We start from the raw sequence: 21,515 nt of genomic DNA, 5'->3' as shown, positions 1-21,515 counted from the left end.
GACCCCCTGCTGTAGAGGAGAGGCAGCTGCACAAATAGCCCTATCTCCGTTTCTCCCAATTGTTGTGAATGGGAGGAACGGCAGTAGCACTGCTTGCACAGCCACCCGTTCTCTACAGCATTGGGGCTGCCTTAAGAGTCCGCAGTCCTGGCACAGGGCACAGTAGCTCCATATACCTTTGCACATCAGGTCAGCCACACTGTCCCCAAAAACATCAGCCAAAATGTCTATCCCAGCAGTGGCATGCACCTTCTCCTGCATTCCTGTTTTCTTAATTAGAGCACCACAGTAATCCAAAGGCTTATCTTCTTTTCTTTCTTTCTTTCTTTCTTTTTGAGCACTCATTGTGTGACTGGGTTCGATCTGCAATGGTTAGCTGGTTTAAAAGACAAACGAGGACATATTTACTCTGTCACAAGCGTGGTCAACCTGAGGCTTTCCAGCTGTTCTTGGACAACTCCCACCATTTATTGTAGCTGGGGCTGATGGGAGTTGTAGTTCAAAAACAGCTGGAGAGCCTCAGCTGGCCACACATGCTGTATCACAAATGACTGAAAAAGGACTCCTAAATCTAGGAGCTCTCTCTGGGGCTGCTGAACACCCTCTGGCAGGACAGAAAAAGCATAATTTGGGGCACAGGGGTCCCTGACACTGTTGAATGGCAGGTCAGGAACAGGCTCAGACTGGCCCACAGGGCAACAGGGCATATTCCCAGTGCGCCCCGCCCATGGGGCGCCCCTGTGCCCCGCCGCACCCGGCAGCAGGGAATACTCCCACCCTTATGTACCCACTCTTCTCAAAACCCGGCACCCTCCCCACATATACTCCAGTGCCCTCTCAGTGCAGCCAGTCAAGCCCTGGTCAGGAATCACTGGAGAAATATACTGCAGGGAATGCCGGGGACCTGGACAACAACTGGTTGAGCAACTGGAATTGCATGGTAGTTTGGTGACTTGCCAATCTGCAGAAAGAAAGGAGATTCACAATAGCCCTAAACCCTGGAAGAGAACCCTGACTGAAAGTTCAGACACCATGGTTCACAGGGATAGTAATTATTAAGATGCTGCCAATGTATGCTGCCCTGAACTCCTTAGGAGAAGGATGGGATAAAAATGTGATAGCATAACATATAGTTAAGAAAATTTATTAGATGCCAACAGTGTTATTTTAAGCTAAGTGCAGTAGCAAAAATGTGAAATGCCATAATTAAAACAAGGGACAGAAGTCACAAAATAATGCTTCCCCTTCAGTCTAGTGAGAAGTGATCAGCCCAGATAGAAAGAAAAGCAGGTCACCGGGGATTTTAAACTCCAGGGCAGTACATAGAGTAAGCGATCAGACACCTGAGATGCCAGCAACAGCCCTGGGTGTTGCAGTACAAGATGCAGGGCCGTCCTTAGGGAGGGGCATCCTTATGGCAGGGCAACCGGCTGAGCCCCACGCTGGCACAGGCCCTGCTCTGGGCACACTGCAGTGCAGCCTGCCCTCCTCTCCCCCCAAGTCCCAGCCTCTTATCTTTCCCCACAGCCCAGCAAGAGCCGTTCTTTTGTGTCTATGTGCAGCTTGAAAGGCTCTCTGGCAAACTGCTAGAACTGGTCTCTCCACCTCTCAGCTGTTCGGCGGGGCTTCCAGAGAGGCCTCCATGCAGGCCTCCCTGAAGCCTGAAGCTCAGGAAAGAAGCAGGCCGGCCGGCAGCGAGTGTCCGACACCAGAGCTCTCTGTAGACCCTCTGCCCTGCCCAGCCTTTGTAATGGAGGTATGATGTGATTTCCTTTTTGTGGTTAGATCCCCCTGCCCCTGAATATTTAGGGATTGGCCATAGGACTTTGGTATTGAGCAGAGATGTAGGGCAGGGTGGGAGGAATATGTACCACTACATTGAAGTGGATCGGACAGATTGTTGGTAGTTGTTGTGTTAAAAATCCCATCCAAAAAGTCCTATAAGTGGCTTGTTTCATGGCAGAAAATTACAAAAATTTCTGGAACAAACAATATATAATATGTTTGTTTGTTTGTTTGTGAATGCTCTATGTGCATGTTGATTTGCAACCCAGAAGGTCTGAGAACTGTGAAGCATGTGTTATGCTTTTAATTTTTATTTCTTTAGAAATGCATTATATGTCCAAGCTTGTTGGACATGTCCAAAAACCTCACTCGCACTATTTGCACTGTATGTCATCAGTCAGTATGATTCTGGAATGATATGAAATGTTAAGGAGGCCCCGCACATGCTGATTTGCCCCCAGCCCCACACCCCACGAGGGATGGCCCTGACAAGATGTCGTCTCTATTTTGATTGTACAGTGGTCCCTCGACTTATGTAAATAATCCATTCCGAACGCACGTTCGGAGGTCGAAATTTTCGTAAGTCGAGGAGCGCACCACGGAAGTCTCAAAGCACTCGTAATTCGAGGAAGCCGCATCTAAACATTCATAGGTCGAGTAAGCAACTACTTCCGGTCTTTTTGTCGCTCGTAACTCGAAAACAACGTAAGTTGAGTAGTTCGTAGGTCGAGGGATTACTGTATTTAAAAACAGACTTCTGCTGTAGAACAACCAGCTCAGTGAACAGGGCTAAAGAAACACAACTTCCCGTTCCTTTCCCCTGCACTGGGCAGAGCTACAATTAATCTGAGTACTTCCTTCATGCTCTTAAGCAATGCCCAAATCTCATTCTCACCCATATGAGCAAAGCCTAACAATTAGACATGTAAGAGAGTCATTACACTTGTATTGCAACCTGAGACTGAGCAGTTCGGGCAGGATCCTGCAGGCCTGCAAGCGTGCTTTGTGATAGCCAGCAAAGCACGCACAAGCCTTGGCTTATCATTTCACCTACAGGAAAGGGTTTTGTTTCTTTTTAATTGGCCTACACATATTTGAAAGCAATTCACATGCACCAGTGATTCTGCAGGTTCAGACAAAAACTCTATTCCATTACAGAACGAAACTACCTGCTTGGAATCTGGCCCAGTTACATAAGCATTTCATAATCAAGTTGGAAATTCCAAATCTTTGCCAGGTCTCTTCAGGCTACAGCAGTTAAGTGGCATCCCATAACTGCCATCCTATAGCCATCTGGGGTCCAACCAAACAAGGACCTCAGGATTTGGCAGCAGTCCATGCTACAACTGGAGATGCATTTATTTATTTATTTATTTATTTATTTATATAACCCAGAGTACCCAGAATGTTGGGGGCAATATGCTAAAATCATTGTAAACCGCTTAGAGAGCTCCGGCTATAGAGCGGTATATAAATGTAAGTGCTATTGCTATTGCTATTGCTTATATCCCACCCTTCCTCTGAGGTGCTTTTGAGAAAGATTTTCCTCAAAACAACCCTGTGAGGTAGGCTAGGCTGAAAGATACATGACTGGCCCAGAGTCACCCAGTGAGTTTCATGGCTGAATGGGGATTTGAACCCGGGTCTTCCTGGTCCTAGTCCAACACTCTAACCACTACGCTATGTTGTGGAATTATCCAATCCAACTCTCCTAATGCTCTGCAGGGAGACAGTGGTGCCTGACAGCCTAGTGGAACTTCTTATTAATAACAACTTAGCAATCTTTTCAATGCATTGTCAAAAAATATTTAGGATGCCTTTCTTAGGGTGGCCCAAGACTTTCTGGTGCCTGAGGCAGGGCAGCACCATCCCACCCACTCCCAGCTGTCACCCACTCACTGCCCTCTCACCACCCACAAAGAACTGCTCTGAGTTCTCCTCCTCCTCCTCCTCCTCCTCCTCCTCCTCCTCCTCTGTGGTCTGGATCTAAAGAAGTGGGAAAGGCCAGGAGAGAAGAGGAGAATGTTATGGAGACACTCTTTTCTCTACTCCACAATTTCTCTTCTACTCCACCCCCACCCTTCTCTTTTTAAAATCCAGTACGTGAAGGAGGATGCTGAGCAATGCCCTTCACACAATAGCTTCACCAAGGCTGGTGAGAGATTGGAAGAATTCAGATGTAACAGGAAACCAGAGTTCCCTTAACCTCCAGTTTCTGAAGCCATATATCCTAATGCAGGCAACCAGAGTTATGGGAGAAAGGAGACCCACAGTTTCTGTCCCTGGAAACCAATCTGATCTTTCGGTTCAGTGGAGTCTTGTTCCCTTCAACTCTGGTTGTGCAGTGCCAGTGTTACATCCCAAAGCTGGCACCACAGTTTCCCCCTCATGGAACTGGAGTTGAGGGAGGAAGCTCTTCCCTCACTTCAGCTGCCATTGGCTGCCAGGGCTGTCCTTCATTAAAGACAGAAGACCCGGCAGCCAGTTACCCATCCTCTCTACAGTCAGTGTGAGCAGAGAGAAGAAGCATTTCATTTCGGAGAGTGTTTTGTCTAAATGTGGATTGGGGGGGGGGGCGTGGAACCACAGGTCCATTCGACCTACAGTTCGGCATTATGTCCAAAGATGGCTATAGAGGCGGGGGACAGGTCTGATAGGAGCACGTCCACCACCTACTCGCTGATAACCTGCTGCCTGAGATGACCCCTTCCATTTGCCTCATTACAAAGCTCACTCTTCTGCCACTCAAACATACTGTCCCACAGGGCAGAATCCAGAGGAAAGAGTTGTGGTACACAAGGGCCAAGCAGTGGGATATAATTAGGAATGTTAATGGGCTAATGAAGTAAATACTATTTACAGAAAGGCCAATGTAGACCGCTGTCTGTGCTCTTGCTGCTTGTTGCTTGTCTGCCCTGCCTCCAGTCTAGAACCAGACTAAATCGCAACTAAAGCACCATTCAAGAGCTGGCCTGGGTCAAGGAATGGACTGTAGGGGAAGAATGGCCTGGGTTCAGTCCCCAAATAGCAAAGCAATACCAGTTTGGTGAGAAAGCAGCAAAGCAAGAGGTCTTGAGACAGTTCTTTACTACTGAAGAACTACAAGGATTTATTTAAAGAAAAGGTTACAAACAAATGTGAAAGAGCCTGCAGCTTAATTTCAGCTGTAGCTTATGGCTGGAGAGAGAGAGAGAGAGAGAGAGAGAGAGAGAGAGAGAGAGAGAGAGCAAAACATACAGCCATCTCTGGCGAGACAGAATGCAGACTAACACTGGAAGAACAAAGAGGGGAGGAGTCCAGCATTTTTATCCATGACCCTAAACCCACCCCCACAGTGGTCACTATGAGACACTGCAGCTGAGAGCTGATGCTGCAATGGTCCTAGCTCCAAAATGGACTGCCAGAAACACCACACACAGAAATAGAGAAAAAGATATTGGGCCTGGGAAAATACACTGGAAAAGGAAGAGGGGTGGACACGCTCACAGCACCTTTGTAGCAAACACCATTCAAATACAGGGGTACCCATGATGCCAAGAAAGGTAGCTCTAAGGAAAGGTTGTCCATGGGGTTCCTGATGGTGCTAAGGCAGCTGCCTGCCAGTGTGGGTTGTTTGAAGACAGGTGCGGAAAGGACATATTGTTTAACTGTTCCTTGGAGAATAGTCAGCTTGGTGTGTGTGTTTGTTTTTAAAATATGTTCATCTGCCCAGATAATGTTTGCCAGGCACATTTACAAGTCTAAAAATATCCAGAAAGTGCAGGCATGGGATTTACTCAGAGAGAGAGACTTGTCATAGTTATGACTGAAGAGCGCGCCCTACTTCGTGAAAACCTAGAGACCCAACGGAGGTTTCAGACGGAACTCAGCTTCAAATACTCTCTCTTGTTGATGGAAATGGAGTGAAATATGATCTCTCTCATTCAGTGATTTTTCTTGTAACCAATCTAAAGTAGTTGCGTTTGGACTTTTTAAATCAATATGTACTGCTGCAAATATGCACATATTTTTCTTGGATGTGTGGAATGTTTTCAACGCTATACCTTTGTATTTGCTCAGTGACTTGCTACAATGGATTAGAGGCATACACAGTAATGGCAACTAGTTCAGATGGCTTTTTAAAATTTTAAGTTTGTGATCTATCAATTGTTATTGGCCATGATAACTAAATGGAACCTCCTTATTCAAAGGAAGTATTCCTGGATATCAGATGTTGAGGATGAACAAGGAATGCCCATTACCACTAAGCTCTCCATGTAAGCTTCCAGAGGCATCTGACTGTCTACTCTTGGTGACTGAATACTGGTTGGATGCAGCAGAACAATTCTTGGTTTTGGTTTTTTTAACCTTCACCCTAAGTCATGGAGTAAATTCCTCCACACAGCAGTGTAAATGTGCATAAACAAGCAAGCCACTGCACTCCCAGCTTGTTTTAATTTTCTAACCTGCGTTTTGGTACACAATGTAGCCAAAAGTATGTCCCTTTAAATGTAAAGTTGTGCCGTCGCCTCGGTCTCGACTCCTAGTGTCCACAGAGCCCTGTGGTTGTCTTTGGTAGAATACAGGAGGAGTTTACCATTTCCTTCTCCCTCACAGTATGAAATGATGCCTTTCAGCATCTTCCTATATTGCTGCTGCCCAATATAGGTGTTTCCCATAGTCTGGGAAACATACCAGTGGGGATTCGAACCGGCAACCTCTTGCTTGCTAGGCCCGTTGCACCATCAGGTGGCTTCTCCTATTTATATGGCCCCTTACCAGTTATGATATTTATGTAACTAATAAACATATGACACAGGGTAGAAACCCACCCCAAAATGTGTGGACTCTCTATCGTGGTGTGGTTGGTATCCCATCCCTATTGTAAGTCAATTGAGAGAGAAACAACCTTAGACATGAATGGACTGGATTCCCTATGGGGGGGTGTAGTTTCTATCCCGTTCCCACTGTAAGTCAATTGGGAGAAAAACAACTCCAGAACTCCATGGACTTTCTCATTGCTGCAGCGCCTATCCTGACCCCACCATGTCAAGTCAATTGGGACAGGAGAGACTCAAGGCTGTTATTAAAGCAAAAGGTGATTCAACAAAATATTGACATTGGGGGGGTGATCCTTTTTCAATCTCAGTAATTCTTGTTTTTTATTTCTGACACTTTTTCTGGACTGTAATTGTGATGTTTTTCAGTTGGATGTTATAGGTTGCATTGGATAAGTACAGCTGGTGAAGGGAATTTTTTTTGTGTTTTCATTTCAGGATGTAAGGGAACCAGAATTTAAGGTCTATCAAAGGGGGTGATTCTTTCCTATACCCACTGTATTTATTTATTATTTCATTTGATTTGTATACCGCGCTTCCAAAATGACTCAGGGCGGTTTACAATTAAAACAAACCACTAAAACAGTAAAGAGCTAAAACAAATTAAAAAACAATATAACAATTAACAATTCAAAAACATTTTAATAAGTGTACCCCTTCTGGAAATGACTTGACTAGCAAGCCAGAGGTTGCCGGTTCAAATCCCCACTGGTATGTTTCCCAGCCTATGGGAAACACCTATATCTGGTAGCAGGGACATCGGAAGATGCCGAAAGGCATCATCTCACACTGCACGGGAGATGGCAATGGTAAACCCCTCCTGTATTCTACCAAAGACAACCACAGGGCTCTGTGGGCACCAGGAGTCGACAGCGAATCAATGGCACACTCTACCTTTACCCCTTCTGCCACAAACCTTCAGCCCACAGAGATTTTATCTGTCTGGCAGACAGTTTCTCTCTCAAATACTAACAATTATGAGACAGGCTAGTCCAGTTACTGGCTTCCAGCCAGACTAAGTTACTCATGAGTATTCCCATTGAAACTAATGGGACAAGTTTAATCTGTGTTAATTTTCTGAAGCCTGTTAGGCTGAGGGGAGGGGTATGTTTGAGCACATAACCAGTATGGGCTAGCCAAGCAGGAGCAGAGAAGGTGGGTCTTCACCTTCCTTCCTCTCTTTCTGCAATGGACACATCACTGAGGATGCATCAGTTTCAAGTGAGTGATCCTCAGATAGGGAACAACTTGTGTGGGGAGGCAGGCAGGCTCTGAGTATCCCCTGGGAGCCCTTCAAGTACCTCTAGGGATACTAGCCCCCCTGTCGGGAATCCCTGAGCTAGGATAGGAAGGCTAATGTTAAGAGATGGACCAAAGATGACCAGGATGCAAAAGGGCCAAAGCAGCAGGTTAAAGCACCAAAGATCATACAAACCAAAGCAAGTTTATAGAATGGGGTTTACAAAGAAAAGAGGGTTAAAACTGAGAGGACTTAAACAAGATGGAAAGGTCATCTAGCAGAGTTAAAACCAAAAAGGCAGTGCCCAGACACAAGGGAACAGGGCCTAAGTACAGGTAGAGATAGAACATATTCTCCAACTATTCCTTCTAAATAGGCTAGGCACAATGCCTCCCCCCATATATGTGTGTGTATAAATAATCTGTTCAGACTGTAAATTAACTTTGTACCTAAAACTGGAGTTTACCTATCAAGCATGCTGAACTAATTATCAAAATACAGTCTTTCTGAGGCATAGCTTGCTGCCAAGCAAGATGGCTTCCTAAGCTGATAGACTTGATGATATCCAGAGCTAGCAGTAAATATGCTAGTTTAAAAACTAGCAGTAAATATGACAAAATACTCTCCAAAAGTTATGTAAAATATTTGGGAATGAGATTTGGTACTCATGGAAGTAGGAATGGAGTCTTAAATCATATTTTTCTTTGCAAAATCCACTGAGTACTTCAGAGGCCCCAGAGGGGGAAGATTATGGCATGGCAATATGACCCAGGGCCCTGGAAAGAACTCCAAGAGCACCAGAAAGCCGAAAGGTTCTGCAGAGAGCCAGCTAACTACAGATTAGGCAATTAAGACACGAGATTTATCAAAAGATTGGGCTGCTGCGCTCCAGCTCGTTGAATTAAACTCAATGAAGTGTCAGGGAAACTGTCGGTTATAGCTAAGACAGCGAACTCTGCAATGAACTTATGCTTGAAGCACCAGGAAAAGAGTGAGGGACTCCCTGCCATAACCAGAGAATGCCAGATTAAACGGGAAAACCTGGAGGACAAGAGTCATCGGATGAATATTTGAATTAGGGGCCTGGAGGAATCTACTGAAGGGGAAAACATGGAGGAAAAATCTTAGTCATGTGGCTGAATGAAGTTTGCCCCTCTCTAGAAGTCACCCTGAGTGACTTTGAAAGTGCTTACAGTGCTGTGGGCCTTAAAAACCCGTCACAGCCGAGGGACATAATACTCTGCTTCACAAGAAGTCTTTGGGGGGGGGGATTATTAGAGCATTAAGCACCTTGCATCCTCTAGAATGTAAAGGCAATAAAATCCAAATATTTCAAGACCTGTGTCCAGAGACTCTCCATAGGTGCAAATTGCTTAAACCATTTACAGAGCAACTTCAAAAGGCTGAAATTAACTATAGATGGGGTTTCCCATTTAAGCTTATGATAACGCACAATGGAAGAACCTTTGTGGCAACAACAACAAGAGAACAACTGACTGAAATCTTTGAAACTCTAGACATCATGATCCTTCAACTGACAGGTGTTTAAAAAAAAAAAAGGAAAAACAACGGGGAGAAAAGCCCAATCCCTGGAATGGCAACACTAGCATGGAAAAAAGAAGCAGAAACCAGACCCATAAGGAGATAACTTCCTAAAATACTTTCCACCAAGTTATCTACTTCTGGGAGATGAAGTCTAAATTTTATTCATAACTATGTTTCCCCCCACTCCACTAGAGGTTTAACAGAAACCATACGTGGCTCATTTCACCTTGGCCATATCATGATCAATTATGACTCTGTCTCCCAAGGTACATGGCTTTGCCCTGTTTGCTGTTCCAGGCTGAGTAGACCTGATAGGTCTGATTGTGTGAAACTCAGCAAGAGTGTTTTACTCCTGTGGGTGGGTTTGTTAAGTACCAAGTTGTTTGTGTTATCTGTTATATGCCAGAAACTGTACTGCAATCCAAATATAAATAAAGTATCTAAAGTTAGTCCAACTGCTAACAAGGGCAGTTTTGTTATCATGATACCTATATGGGACTCTGGATAAACTTAAAATAGTTTATTAGAAAGTGAATGGGTTAGGGTGTGCAGTTAAAAGAGCCCGGGTTAAAGCAGTGTTTAAAAAAGAACACCCTAATCTGATCTTTCTACAAGAAATGCATCAGAGAGCTGCAAAGTCCTGAAATATGCTGGGTTTGGAGAACAATTCTCTGCAGCTGTCTCAAGAGGTGTTGCTGTGATAGTAGCAAAAAAAATAAAAGAAAGTCATTTTATGGTGCAGGATGTACTCAGCGAGCCATGGGGTAGATATGTCCTGGTAAAGAGCATTCAAGATAGTTATCCATTAACTCTGGAATGTTTCTATTGCCCTAACAAACAACAGCAGCCATTTCTCATGGACTTCTTAGATAAATTGGAAGGATTTAAACATGGGGCAATGATTCTTGGAGGGGATTTAAACCATGCTCTACACCCTAAACTAGGTAAAAGTGGATGTTCCAACCTCTCAAACAAAATATGTACCTCTTTGAAAGAGACAATTAAGAAGCATGACTTGTTTATGTTTGGAGGGAGCACAATACAGGGATCAGAAACTATTCCTTTTACCTGTTACCTAAATTTCAGGACTTTGAAATATTTCTGTTCACAGCCATGCCCCTATTTTGGCTTCACTAACTCTAAGAGAAGCAGATGCCAATTTGGCATCTTAGACCCAACCTGCATCTTAAAAGTGTGGTAGTTAACAAGCTTCAAGAGAACCTACACCACTTTTTAAAAAGAGAAAATGAATACCTCACCATATCATAAGTGTTATTGTGGGACTTGATGAAAGCTTATGAGGGGTTACTTAATTCAAGAAGCTAGTTTATTGAAAAAGCAACAAGCAGAAGCTAAGCAGATTTTGTTTTAAAAGATAGAGGAATTAGAAAAAGCTCATAGAAGTACAGGGATTCAGAATATCTACAGGAAATTGTGTGGGAAGAAGGCAGGATTAAATGCATTAGCAGTAGATTAAATACAAACATCCATAGCATATTTAAATCAACATTATTATGAATTTGGCAATAAAAGCTCTAAACTTTTAGCTAATTTCGGGGACGGGGCAATGAAATTTTATACCCAAAATAATAAATACACATGGAGAACATTTTTGACATACTAAAGATATTAATGTAGCATTCACCAATTTTTTAAAATTATATTCTTCCATTAATCCAAACCTAAATCACACGGAAGCCTTATTAGGAAAAATAACCATGAAACCACGTACTAATGTACATAATCAATCTCTCAATATGCCAATCTCAAAGGCAGAAATCAAAGCTGCTATGCTCAGTGCTAAAAAAGAGGGCCTTTAAGAGAGCCCTTAAAACCTATTCTTTGGTCTGGCCTTCCAGGGTTTTTAAATTGTTTTCACGGTTTTAAACTGTGTTTGAATTGTTTAGTTTTTATGGTTATAAGTTTGGTTTTTAAATGATTATATTTTGCTTTGGTTTCATAAACCACCCAGAGCTGTTGGATGGAGTGCTATAGAAGTCTCAATAAAATGAAATAAAATATAAAATAAAATAAATGTAAAGCACCTGGGCCAGATGGCTTTGGGGGTATATTTTCAGAAGCTTTTGCTGAAATTCTAATCTCTCATTTAAAATCTCTGTTCAACAGCATTATGGAGGGGGCTGTGATCCCAGGGACTTGGAAGCAATCTAGAATAGTTGTTATACCTAAGCAAGTCAAAGACCCCTCATCCCTGGGATCGTATCGCCCCATAGCATTATTGAACCAGGACTTGAAAATTTTGACTGCTATCTTGGCCAGTGGGATCAACCTTTTCATCACTGAGTACATTTCTGAGGACCAAACAGGCTCATGCCCAACTGACAAATAGCTGATGCAGTTAGATGAGTGCTCAGTGTAATTCATTATGGAAACAATAGCAAAACACTTATTGCTCTGATGTCTTTAGATGCTTTTAAAGCGTTTGACACCTTGGAGTGGCCATTTTTAGTCCAGCTATTGAACAAACTCAATTTTGGGGATAAATGTTTAACAGTCATTAAACAATGATATGCCAATTCAAGGGCCATTATACACATAAATGATCTAGATTAAAAACCAATCAAGCTATATTGGGGCACGAAGCAGGGCTGCCCCCTTCCCCCAGTGCTCTTTGCCACTGCAGTTGAAGTGCTAGTTGACTTGATCAAAAATGTCACAAAAATTAAGCTAATTAAAATCAATGGTAAAAAAACATACAATCAACTTATTCGTGGATGACATCATATTATTTTTATCTAATCCATGGAAAGCAATATTAGCAGTCAAGGAAATAGTAACACTATACAAACAGCTGGTCTGGAAATAAATTATCATAAGTCAGAACATACATGCATCAACATTTGTATAGAAGAACAAAGGAAATTGCAGCAAATGTCTCATTTAAGCTTACAATATTCAAGCTTCAAATATCTAGGGCAGGGGAGGCTTGTCTGTTAGGGCAAAGTGGCCGGTGCCGCCCCCCCCCCCCCCCGCCGCAAAAAACCAGCTCCCATCACCAATTTAACCTGCTTTGGTTCCGCTGACTTCCTATCCTTCCCTGCAGCTTGCCTAGGCAAGCTGCAATGTTTGCATAAAGTGGGCGACAGTATTAGCCTCTATTGAACTAGCTGAGTACCTTCAAATCATTATTTCCATAGTCAATTATTATTTCCATAGTAACAAGACAGCAGCCAATGGGAGGGCTTGCCTTTGTTTTCAAAAGGTGGGCAGTGCTGCTGAAGACCTTTCAGCCAATCAAAAATCAGAATCTTGACTGACAGCTCTGCAGCCAGAGTGGCCAGAGAGAGCCAGGGTGGGTCTTCATGTTCTATAAGGCCAGAAGAAGAAGAGGGAATCACAATTTTGACTAAGCATTGTTTGCTCAGTCAGGCACTGTACTTGGATTTTAAAAAATTTTTTTAAATGAAACTACAAAGAAGAATCGAGTTTGTGTAGCAGATTTTCTATACTCCCCCTTTATTTTTTCTGGGCATTTCTATAATAAAAACTGTATCATTATATTATCATTATTTTATCTCTTTTAGCTTTAGTAATTTTAGGTTTTTAGCTTATGAGTACATTCTATCTATTTTACTTTTTAAGCTGCAATCATTTTTAGTTTTAGCCTTTTGATGATATGTACTAATATGTATTTTAACTTGCCTTTTTAAATTGCAATCATCCTTAATTTTAGATTTGTCAAGTTATGTACAACATCACATACTATCATATCATCATAAACATGTAATTTTTAACCTGTATCAGTTTTATGCTGGTCTCTGACCGTAATAAAGGATTGACTGAGCAGATTTTGCTTATATTTGACAAGTCGTGGTGAGTTAGCTTCTTTTTTCACAAGCGTCCCCCCCCCACCTCTTTATCTGTTGTTGGCCCCCTTGCCTGCCTGTTGTTGGCCCCCTCGCCTGCCTGCCACTTTGGTCAGTTGGCTGAGCTCTGAAGTTTGGCCTGGCAGTCTCCCCAGCCTGCCGCTCGAGCAGGGAGTGAGGGAGTGGGCCGTGCACACCAGGCCCGGACCGGTTCCCCCCAGTCCCTAGCATTCTCCCTGGCCTGCCCCTTGAGCAGGTAGTGAGGGAGCAGGTCGCACATGCCAGGCCCGGCTGCCTCCCCCCCAGTTCCCGACCTGTCCTTGGCTGTGCGGCCCAGTAGTCTCCCCAGCCATAAAAATTGTAGTTCTAACCAAATTTCTTTTTCTTTTTCAAACATTACCGATTTGGATTCATCCCAAATACTTTAAAAGGTGGCAGGGAGCACTTGAAACTTTTTGTAATAATTTTTAGGAAAAAAGAGTAAACAAAAGTTCACTACAGAGGGTGGATTCAGAGTCCCCAAACCTAAGCTTTATTTTGATGCCTTCCAACTGAAGCAATTCATGCATATCATTCGAAATGATCACATGGGTTTTTATTGAGCTTGCCTCAGAAGCTCAAACATGGGAAACTGATTTAGAAACCTCTCTTGAAGATACTGAATGGGAAGCAGTTTGGCTAAAACAACTGCTTAGAACCACATCTGCCCAAATAAGGGAGGCAACATTAAAGGTTGTAGAAAGATGGCATCTTACTCCAATCAAGATGCACTATATCACTAAAATGTATTCCCTGCTTTGTTGGTGGGGATGTAAAAACAGAGGTATTCTTCATTTATGATGGGGTTGCTCATACATGAAAGGCTATTGGCATAAAAATTTTCATATAATCTCTGAAATAGTCCAACTCGATCTTTAGCCTGATCCAGTGTTAGCACTTCTGTCAAGTGCCAGCGTGGTATAGTGGTTAGAGTGCTGGACTAGGCCTAGGGACACCCAAGTTCAAATCCCCATTCAGCCATGAAACTAGCTGGGTGACTCTGGGCCAGTCACTTCTCTCTCAGCCTAACCTACTTCACAGGGTTGTTGTGAAAGAGAAAGTCAAGTATGTAGTACACCGCTCTGGGCTCCTTGGAGGAAGAGTGGGATATAAATGTAAAAATAAATAAATAGTAATAATAATAATAATAATAATAATTATTATTATTATTATTATTTACAAAAACACTCACAAAGCTATTCCCCATAAAGATCTAATAAGTCTGCTGCTATCAGCAGCCAAGATAGAGATAGCTAAATACTGGAAATCCATGGGGTCTATCCATGGAAAATTGGTTCAGTAGGGTCTGGAAGACCCTATCATTATCTGAAAAGCTAACCCATTAAAACAGGTTAGCTAAAAGAGTTACCAAACAAAATAGGTTTTTGGAAATATGGTTTCCATGTACTGCATATGCCAGTAAGGGATGGTCAGTTTGTAACCTTTCAGCCACTCAAATCAAATTTTGGAATGATGTTCTTTCTTGAATTTTGTTTTCAGTTGTCTCCCATTAAGTTGTACTTGCAAGCTCAACAACCAACAATCTCTTCTTAACACTGGACTTACATATAACCTCAAATGGTTCTCAGTTTCTGGCTTATATTTGAGTTTTTCTTATTAGTTATTTTCCATTGTTGCACAGTTTTTACACAGTTTTTACACATGTGCTGTATTTGTTGAAAATAAAATTTAAAAATTATATAGATTTTGTTAAAGGTGCTAAATAATTGAGAGTTCTGGGAATGAGGTGATGTGCAACAGCAAAAGTGTACAAATTTATAATGTCCAAGCAAACGGGAGGGGGCAGCCAAGGCAGCACTTGCCAAAGGGATCCAGGCTGCTCAAGTTACTTGCCATAACCTGGAAGTATTCTAGGGACCAAACTACAGGTGTAGTTTGGTTCTGGTGTACTGACATTTTTGTAAATGCCTCAAGGCAGTGGTGGAGGAAACAATCCGGTTTGGATTACAGCAAGGCTTTTCCCTCCACTGTGGTCCTGATCTAGAACTCTTGCCACACTCTGAGAGCTGCTATTTGCTCCAGAAATAAAGCTCCTATGGGGATACAGCCATGGGGATCTGCAGTGGGACCATGGCACAGGGAAAGGATTGGAGCTCGCTTTCTTTCCATGGACCCAGCACATGCATGCACACACACACACAAACACTCCAGTGGCTGCTTTCTTTCTTTTTTTTAAACCCCTCAAACATGCCAAGGCCAACTACATGTTTAAAATAATATGTAATTTGGCCCAAAGTCAACTATGAAGGTCACATACAACCAAATGTGTACAGATGCCCTTCTACCAGAACAATTAGTAGAAAGGGACTCCTGATATCAATACAGCAATACTATGGGTTGCACCCAGAATTCTTGAAGTCTAGTATGCTGTTTCTTAGTCACTTGCCTGCCCCAATGATCTTCACTGTTTTTTAAGCAGAGGCCACTTTGGCAAAACTATTTCAGTGTGAGAGCCATTTCCCACTGTGCTGACCTCTGTACAGGGCTGCACTGTTTTCAGTCAGTGCTGAGAGGGCCCTTTAAGAGAAATGAAGCCCTCTCATCAGAGCTTTATGGGGAAAGCCCTGGGAAGAGCTAGCACTCCGTGCACACCTCCCAAGATGGTGCAGGGCCCAAGATGGCTCTGTTTCCCTTAAAGCAGCCCACTGGCACTGGGCAAAGTGCAGCACTGCATGGGGAGAATGATTAGTCACTGGTCTGCACGGTGCCAGGAGGACTGTGTGGAGTATTCAGCTTTGGCTGAAGCTTCACACAGGCCGAATTAACAGATGGTCAGGGAGCCACACTTAGGATTAATGGGGGCTGCCCTTAGCTCCTGGGCCTCACCATGAAGAACACAGGCCCTCCCGGTCAGCAATTCTTCTCTCCGCCCCCTGCCCCACTGTTCTCATTGAATAAAACAATATTTTAGAGAGCCAGTGTGGTGTAGTGGTTAGAGTGCTGGACTAGGATCAGGGAGACCCGAGTTCAAATCCCCATTCAGCCATGAAACTAGCTGGGTGACTCTGGGCGAGTCACTTCTCTCTCAGCCTAACCTACTTCACAGCGTTGTTGTGAAGAGAAACTCAAGTATGTAGTACGCCGCTCTGGGCTCCTTGGAGGAAGAGCGGGATATAAAATGTAATAATAATTATTATTTTTATTTGTTTGTTTGTTTGTTTGTTTGTTTGTTTGTTTTGATTTGATTTGATTTCTATATGGCCCTTCCAAAAGTGGCTCAGGGTGGTTTACACAGAGAAATAATAAATAAATAAGTTGGATAATAATAATAATAATAATAATAATAATAATAATAATAATAATAATAGTGGTAATTGGTGCCCTAGGTACAGTTCTAAAAGACCTTGAAGAGCACCTCAACACCATAGGGGCCACAGCAATCACCATCAGCCAATTACAAAAAGCAACTTTACTGGAAACAGCCTATATTCTGCGACTATATCTATAACAACAGCAACAACATTGACAATAAAATTCAGCCATCCCAGGTCCTTGGGAAGGACTCGATGTCTGGATAAAACAAACCAGTCAATAACACCTGTCTGACTGTGTAAACAAGAAATAATAATAATTGACTATTTGACACTCACCTATAAGTCTTATCCCAGTCACACCACAGTGGCTGCCTGAGGGTGTCCATGTCAGATTTGAACTTGCTGAAGCAGTTTTGTTGAAGGAGCTGGCTATAGGTGGCTTCATGGCATGCAGTGACCACAGTCAAGTGATGGGCTGAAAGAATCAGCGAGGAGAGACAAAGACAAAGATAAAGCTGGGTTGCTTGTTTCATTATCATACATTTCTGAAAGTACCTACATGCTCGATTCCCTTCCCATAGTAACTATAAAGTATCCGACCTGGGCAAAGCAATCCAAAGGTGGAATCAGATGGGCAGTGCTCTCTCTATCCCTGTACCTTTAGATGGGTGTGTTAAATACACACACACACACACACACACACACACACACACACACACACACATACAACATTCCTCTGATCTGAAGGATCACTACAAAGTTTGAAGAAGTGAACTAGGACTGAAGTATCAGAATTATTGATAATAATCCCTAAAATAGACACTGAGCAGAAATTAAACATAAAAAGTAGCATAAATGTGGTTAGAAAAGATGGAGAGTTAAGTTAGCGTTCCAAAGTGGGATTGCTTTTTCCTTAGAGAGTGCCTCTGCCTATTATCTTGTCTCTTCTATCACCTGCAATTCTACTACAATAAGCAAGGCCATTTGTATTCACCACTCCATATTCACCAGCTCCACCACCCGCTCCCATTCAACATGTGTCAATAGTAAAGGTTAATGCTGAAATTCTTGCCACAGAGAAATAATGTAAAAACCATTACAGCCGAAGTACTATTGATATGTTGTCAAGGCACCATGGAGGTCAGATGTTAATTTTTGTAAGAACTGTATGATGTTTAGGTTTTACAGTAGGAGTAGGCAACCTTGGCTTTTCAGCTGTTGTTGACTACAGCTCCCATCATCCCCAGCCACAATGAAATGTAGATTAGCATGAGTCTGAGAGCCAAGGCTGCCTACTCTGTTTTAGAGCTTCAACCATGGGGCACAGCGATTCAGGGCTGTGCCAGTATTGGGCCTCAAATGGAACTAAGTCACACACCAGTTACATCAAAAACGGAACTCTAATCTCCTCATCTTGGATTTTCCCTTTAAAATGTAGGAATTGCATTTCTACCCTGTGTGTGTTTTGTGTGTGTATGTGTGTCATTCACTTCTCCATGAAGGAAAAACATTACACTGAAAGACAACCCAAATTTGCAACTAGAAAATGCAACTTCTGTACTAAGATAAACTATGCAAAACAGTTAAAATGTACACAATTTATACCTGCTTGTCAGCTTTCATTCTATGTTTAATAGATTGTTTAATCTCACAATGGATCTGGTTGGACTTTTTAGAAGAGCTGCAAGCACACTTGTTCACACATGTGTATAGTGCATACTTGTGTATCTGTTATTTTAGAATGAGTACTACTACTACTACTACAAATCTTTATATACCACTTTTCAACCAAAGTTCCCAATGCAGTTTACATAGAGAAATAAAAATAAATAAATAAAAGATGGATCCCTATCCCCAAAAGGCTCACAATCTAAAAAGAAACATAAGAAAAACACTAGCAACAGCCATTGGAGGGATGCTGTGCTGGGGTTGAGTAGGGCCAGTTCCTCTCCCCCTGCTCAAGAAAGAAAACCACCACTTTAAAAAGGTGCCTCTTTGCTCAGTTAGCAGGGGAAGTGAGTAGGGTGAATTAGTTCAAAAACAAACTCGCAAGTGTGCATAACAAAAATTTTGCAGTTTGGAAACAGGCAAATGCCAACATTAGGGTACCCCAGAGGAGAAACAGACTCAGAGACAAGCCTTTTGAACAAAGAAAAAAAGTTTATTTATATGATAGAACCACAATGCACACAGTGGTTTGGGCAACCTTGCACAGGTAGTGAAGGCTCTAAAAAGGAGGAAGGGGACAGAAGGAATGAAAGCTTTATTCTCTTAACAGCAAGTGAGTGTTGGAATGTGGGCAGAAAGAGGATGGGGAGGTAGAGAGAGAAGAATGGAATCAAAAGAGCAAAATATTACCAGACTGACCTCTGCAAGATCCTAAAGGGAGGGAAATTCTAGGGTTCAAGGGACTGGACTTGAGGAAGGGTGTGGGTGTGCCTTTTCAGAGGAAGCAGAGAACAAAAAAGCTGCATTGTGTCCAATCTCTGCATCATTGGTTTGCATACCTGGCCTTGATTGTGTTCCAGGGTGTTCCAGGGCTGAACACAATCACTCTTTAGCATCCTATACTTTCCCCACCTCTTTGATTTAACAGGAACTCAGTTTTTCTCAAGGATGCACATGATTCAATGGGGATGCCTCCCCATTCATCACGTAGCTTTCCCACTGGTCTAGTTTCTCTGCATAACACTGCTGCTTGATCCAGGCAGAGGCCAATTTCCTCTTATGCTGTACTCTTGCAAAAAGCTAGAGCTTCACATTGTGAATGGTGGTGGGGTGTGTGGGGCGGGGAAGGATGTCTGCTGACATGGGTGCCACTCGAACAGCTATGTTTACTATCTGGACAGACATTTCTGGAAGCGGTGGGTACAGAAGAGAAGCTAGTGCACAATACAGGCATAGCCACACTAAAGCATCCCTAAGACCTTTGCTCCCAAGGCAAAAGAGACAGAGGCCATGTTTTACTAGGTATAGATACCAGAAAATAATCACTGCTCCTGGTAAAATTGACAGCTGGAGCATAAGTTGAAGCAATACACAGAGGAACATCACTGAGAGCCATGATGAGCACAGCAACTGTACTCTGAAAACTGGAAACTTTCACAAGACTACCCCTTGCCTTGCAAGAGCAGAGATTCTTAGGAATTCTGTGCGAGAAACCCAATTCTGCATGAAAGTCCATGAGTATTACAATAGACAAACAGATATAGATCTTGGTTATCCTGCTCAGCCACATCACTTAGAGGATATGAACCTAACATTCAGTAACAAAGTTCCACGTATACATACAAGAGTATTTGCTAGTCATTAACAGCACCCTTGACCTGGGCACAGAATGTTGGCAGGCACAAGCTTCCTCCAGGGACATCCTAGAGATAAAAACAGCCTGTGAAGTCCATGAAGACATATGATAGTGGCACAACCAAAATAAACCAACACCCTGTCTAGGCTGGTAAACAGTCAGGCCACTAGCTTATTCTTTTAAAATATCATATTGAAATATCCTCCAACCTATCCACAGTAGCACACATTTATTTCCAAATCCAGCCAAAGCACTAAAACTAGAGCATTTGTTGATAAAATAAAGCAGGAGTGGCCAAAGTTTCAGAATTTCCAAGCCACATAAAACAGCCTTCAAAAGTTCACAAGCCACAATACACACACACACACACACACACACGTTATAGGCCATTAACCCTCATCCGGATTGTGGGGCAGATTTCCACCCAGCTGTGTGTAAACAAGCAAACCACTGTACTCACAACTATGCTCTTACCTGCAGTCTGACACACAATGAGGCTATTATGACCAGTGAAAATAGGAGAGCCTAGCCCAATTTTCGCTGGTCGTGTAAACCATTGGGCTCGCAGGTGACCCCGGTGGTTTACAATTGGGTAACCTGCTGAATTGCCCCTGCTCTTAAACCCGGTTTGCAGAGCGAGTACTCCAGAAACCTGTTTACTAAAATCGTGTGTTGCTGCGCTGCAGCAACTCATGAGTAGACCCCTGACTGGATGGCTAAAAAGCAGCCTCCCGGCTCGGGGGTCTCTCCAGCATGCCCTGCGCGCTCGCACAGGGCATGCTGGAACTAAACTCCCAAGTCCCAGCCAGCTCCGTAACCTTACTGATCGTCTGTGGGGAGAGCGGGCTAACCCGATTTGGCTCTTCTCACTTGATCGTGAGAAGAGTCTCAATGTCTTAACAAATATGGCTCCTCAGCAGTTATGATATTTATGTTGATAGTAAAAAATATGACACAGGGTAGAAAACTACCCGAAAATGAATGGGCTTTCTATAGTGGGGTGGTTTCTATTCCATTCCCATTATAAGTCAATTGGGTGAAAAACCACCCCAGAAATGAATGGAATCCCTATTTCTATCCCATGACTATTTTAAGCCATTTGGAATGGGTGAAAATACCCTTTTTCACTTTGAAACTTCAGTTTTGCTTCCCTTGCAAGCTCAATTGACCCAGAAAGATGATAATGAGGCGATTCTCACGATCACCAAAAAGTGGGCTAAGGGAGCTTAGCCCGCTTTTTGGTGAGTGTGAAAACCACCGGAGAGCGTGGGTAACCCGCTTAACTAGCCCTCCCCTTAGATGAGGTTAGCAGAGCGAGCGCTCCGCTAACCCCGTCTTTTTGATCGTGCATTGCCATGTTGCAGCTCCATGCCACAGCGACACACGAGGAGACCCCCACCGGGAGGCTGAAACAAACTTCCTGTCCCTGGGAGTCTCTCAAGGATGCCCATGCACTCATGTGGGGCATCCTGGAACTTCTGGGGGCCGCACGGCCCCCGATCCCCAAAGCCCGCGCCAGCTCCATGACGGAGCCAGCAGGCAGAGCAGATCCAGCCGCCCAGGGCTGCAGCCTGGATTGTCTGCGGGGAGAGCGGACCAAGCCCGCTCTCCCCGCAGAACCCCCTCCGGCGAGTCTCATCAATCATGTGACTCTCCTCAATGTCTGAAAAATAGTCTGAGGCA

General features: G+C 43.3%; 1 protein-coding gene across 1 annotated transcript in view; it reads right to left on the bottom strand.

The window, feature by feature from the left end:
* Window positions 1-21,515, bottom strand: part of RAMP1 (receptor activity modifying protein 1) — a 92,247-nt gene that overhangs the window by 45,703 nt on the left and 25,029 nt on the right. Inside the window, exon 2 of the mRNA XM_053283796.1 lies at window positions 16,865-17,003. Coding sequence (XP_053139771.1) covers window positions 16,865-17,003 — 139 coding nt within the window. The remainder of the gene's footprint in view (window positions 1-16,864; window positions 17,004-21,515) is intronic.

The sequence above is a fragment of the Hemicordylus capensis genome, chromosome 1, assembly GCF_027244095.1.
Source record: "Hemicordylus capensis ecotype Gifberg chromosome 1, rHemCap1.1.pri, whole genome shotgun sequence".
In the NCBI taxonomy this organism is placed as follows: domain Eukaryota; kingdom Metazoa; phylum Chordata; class Lepidosauria; order Squamata; family Cordylidae; genus Hemicordylus; species Hemicordylus capensis.
This window is presented reverse-complemented; position numbering and strand designations above follow the sequence as displayed.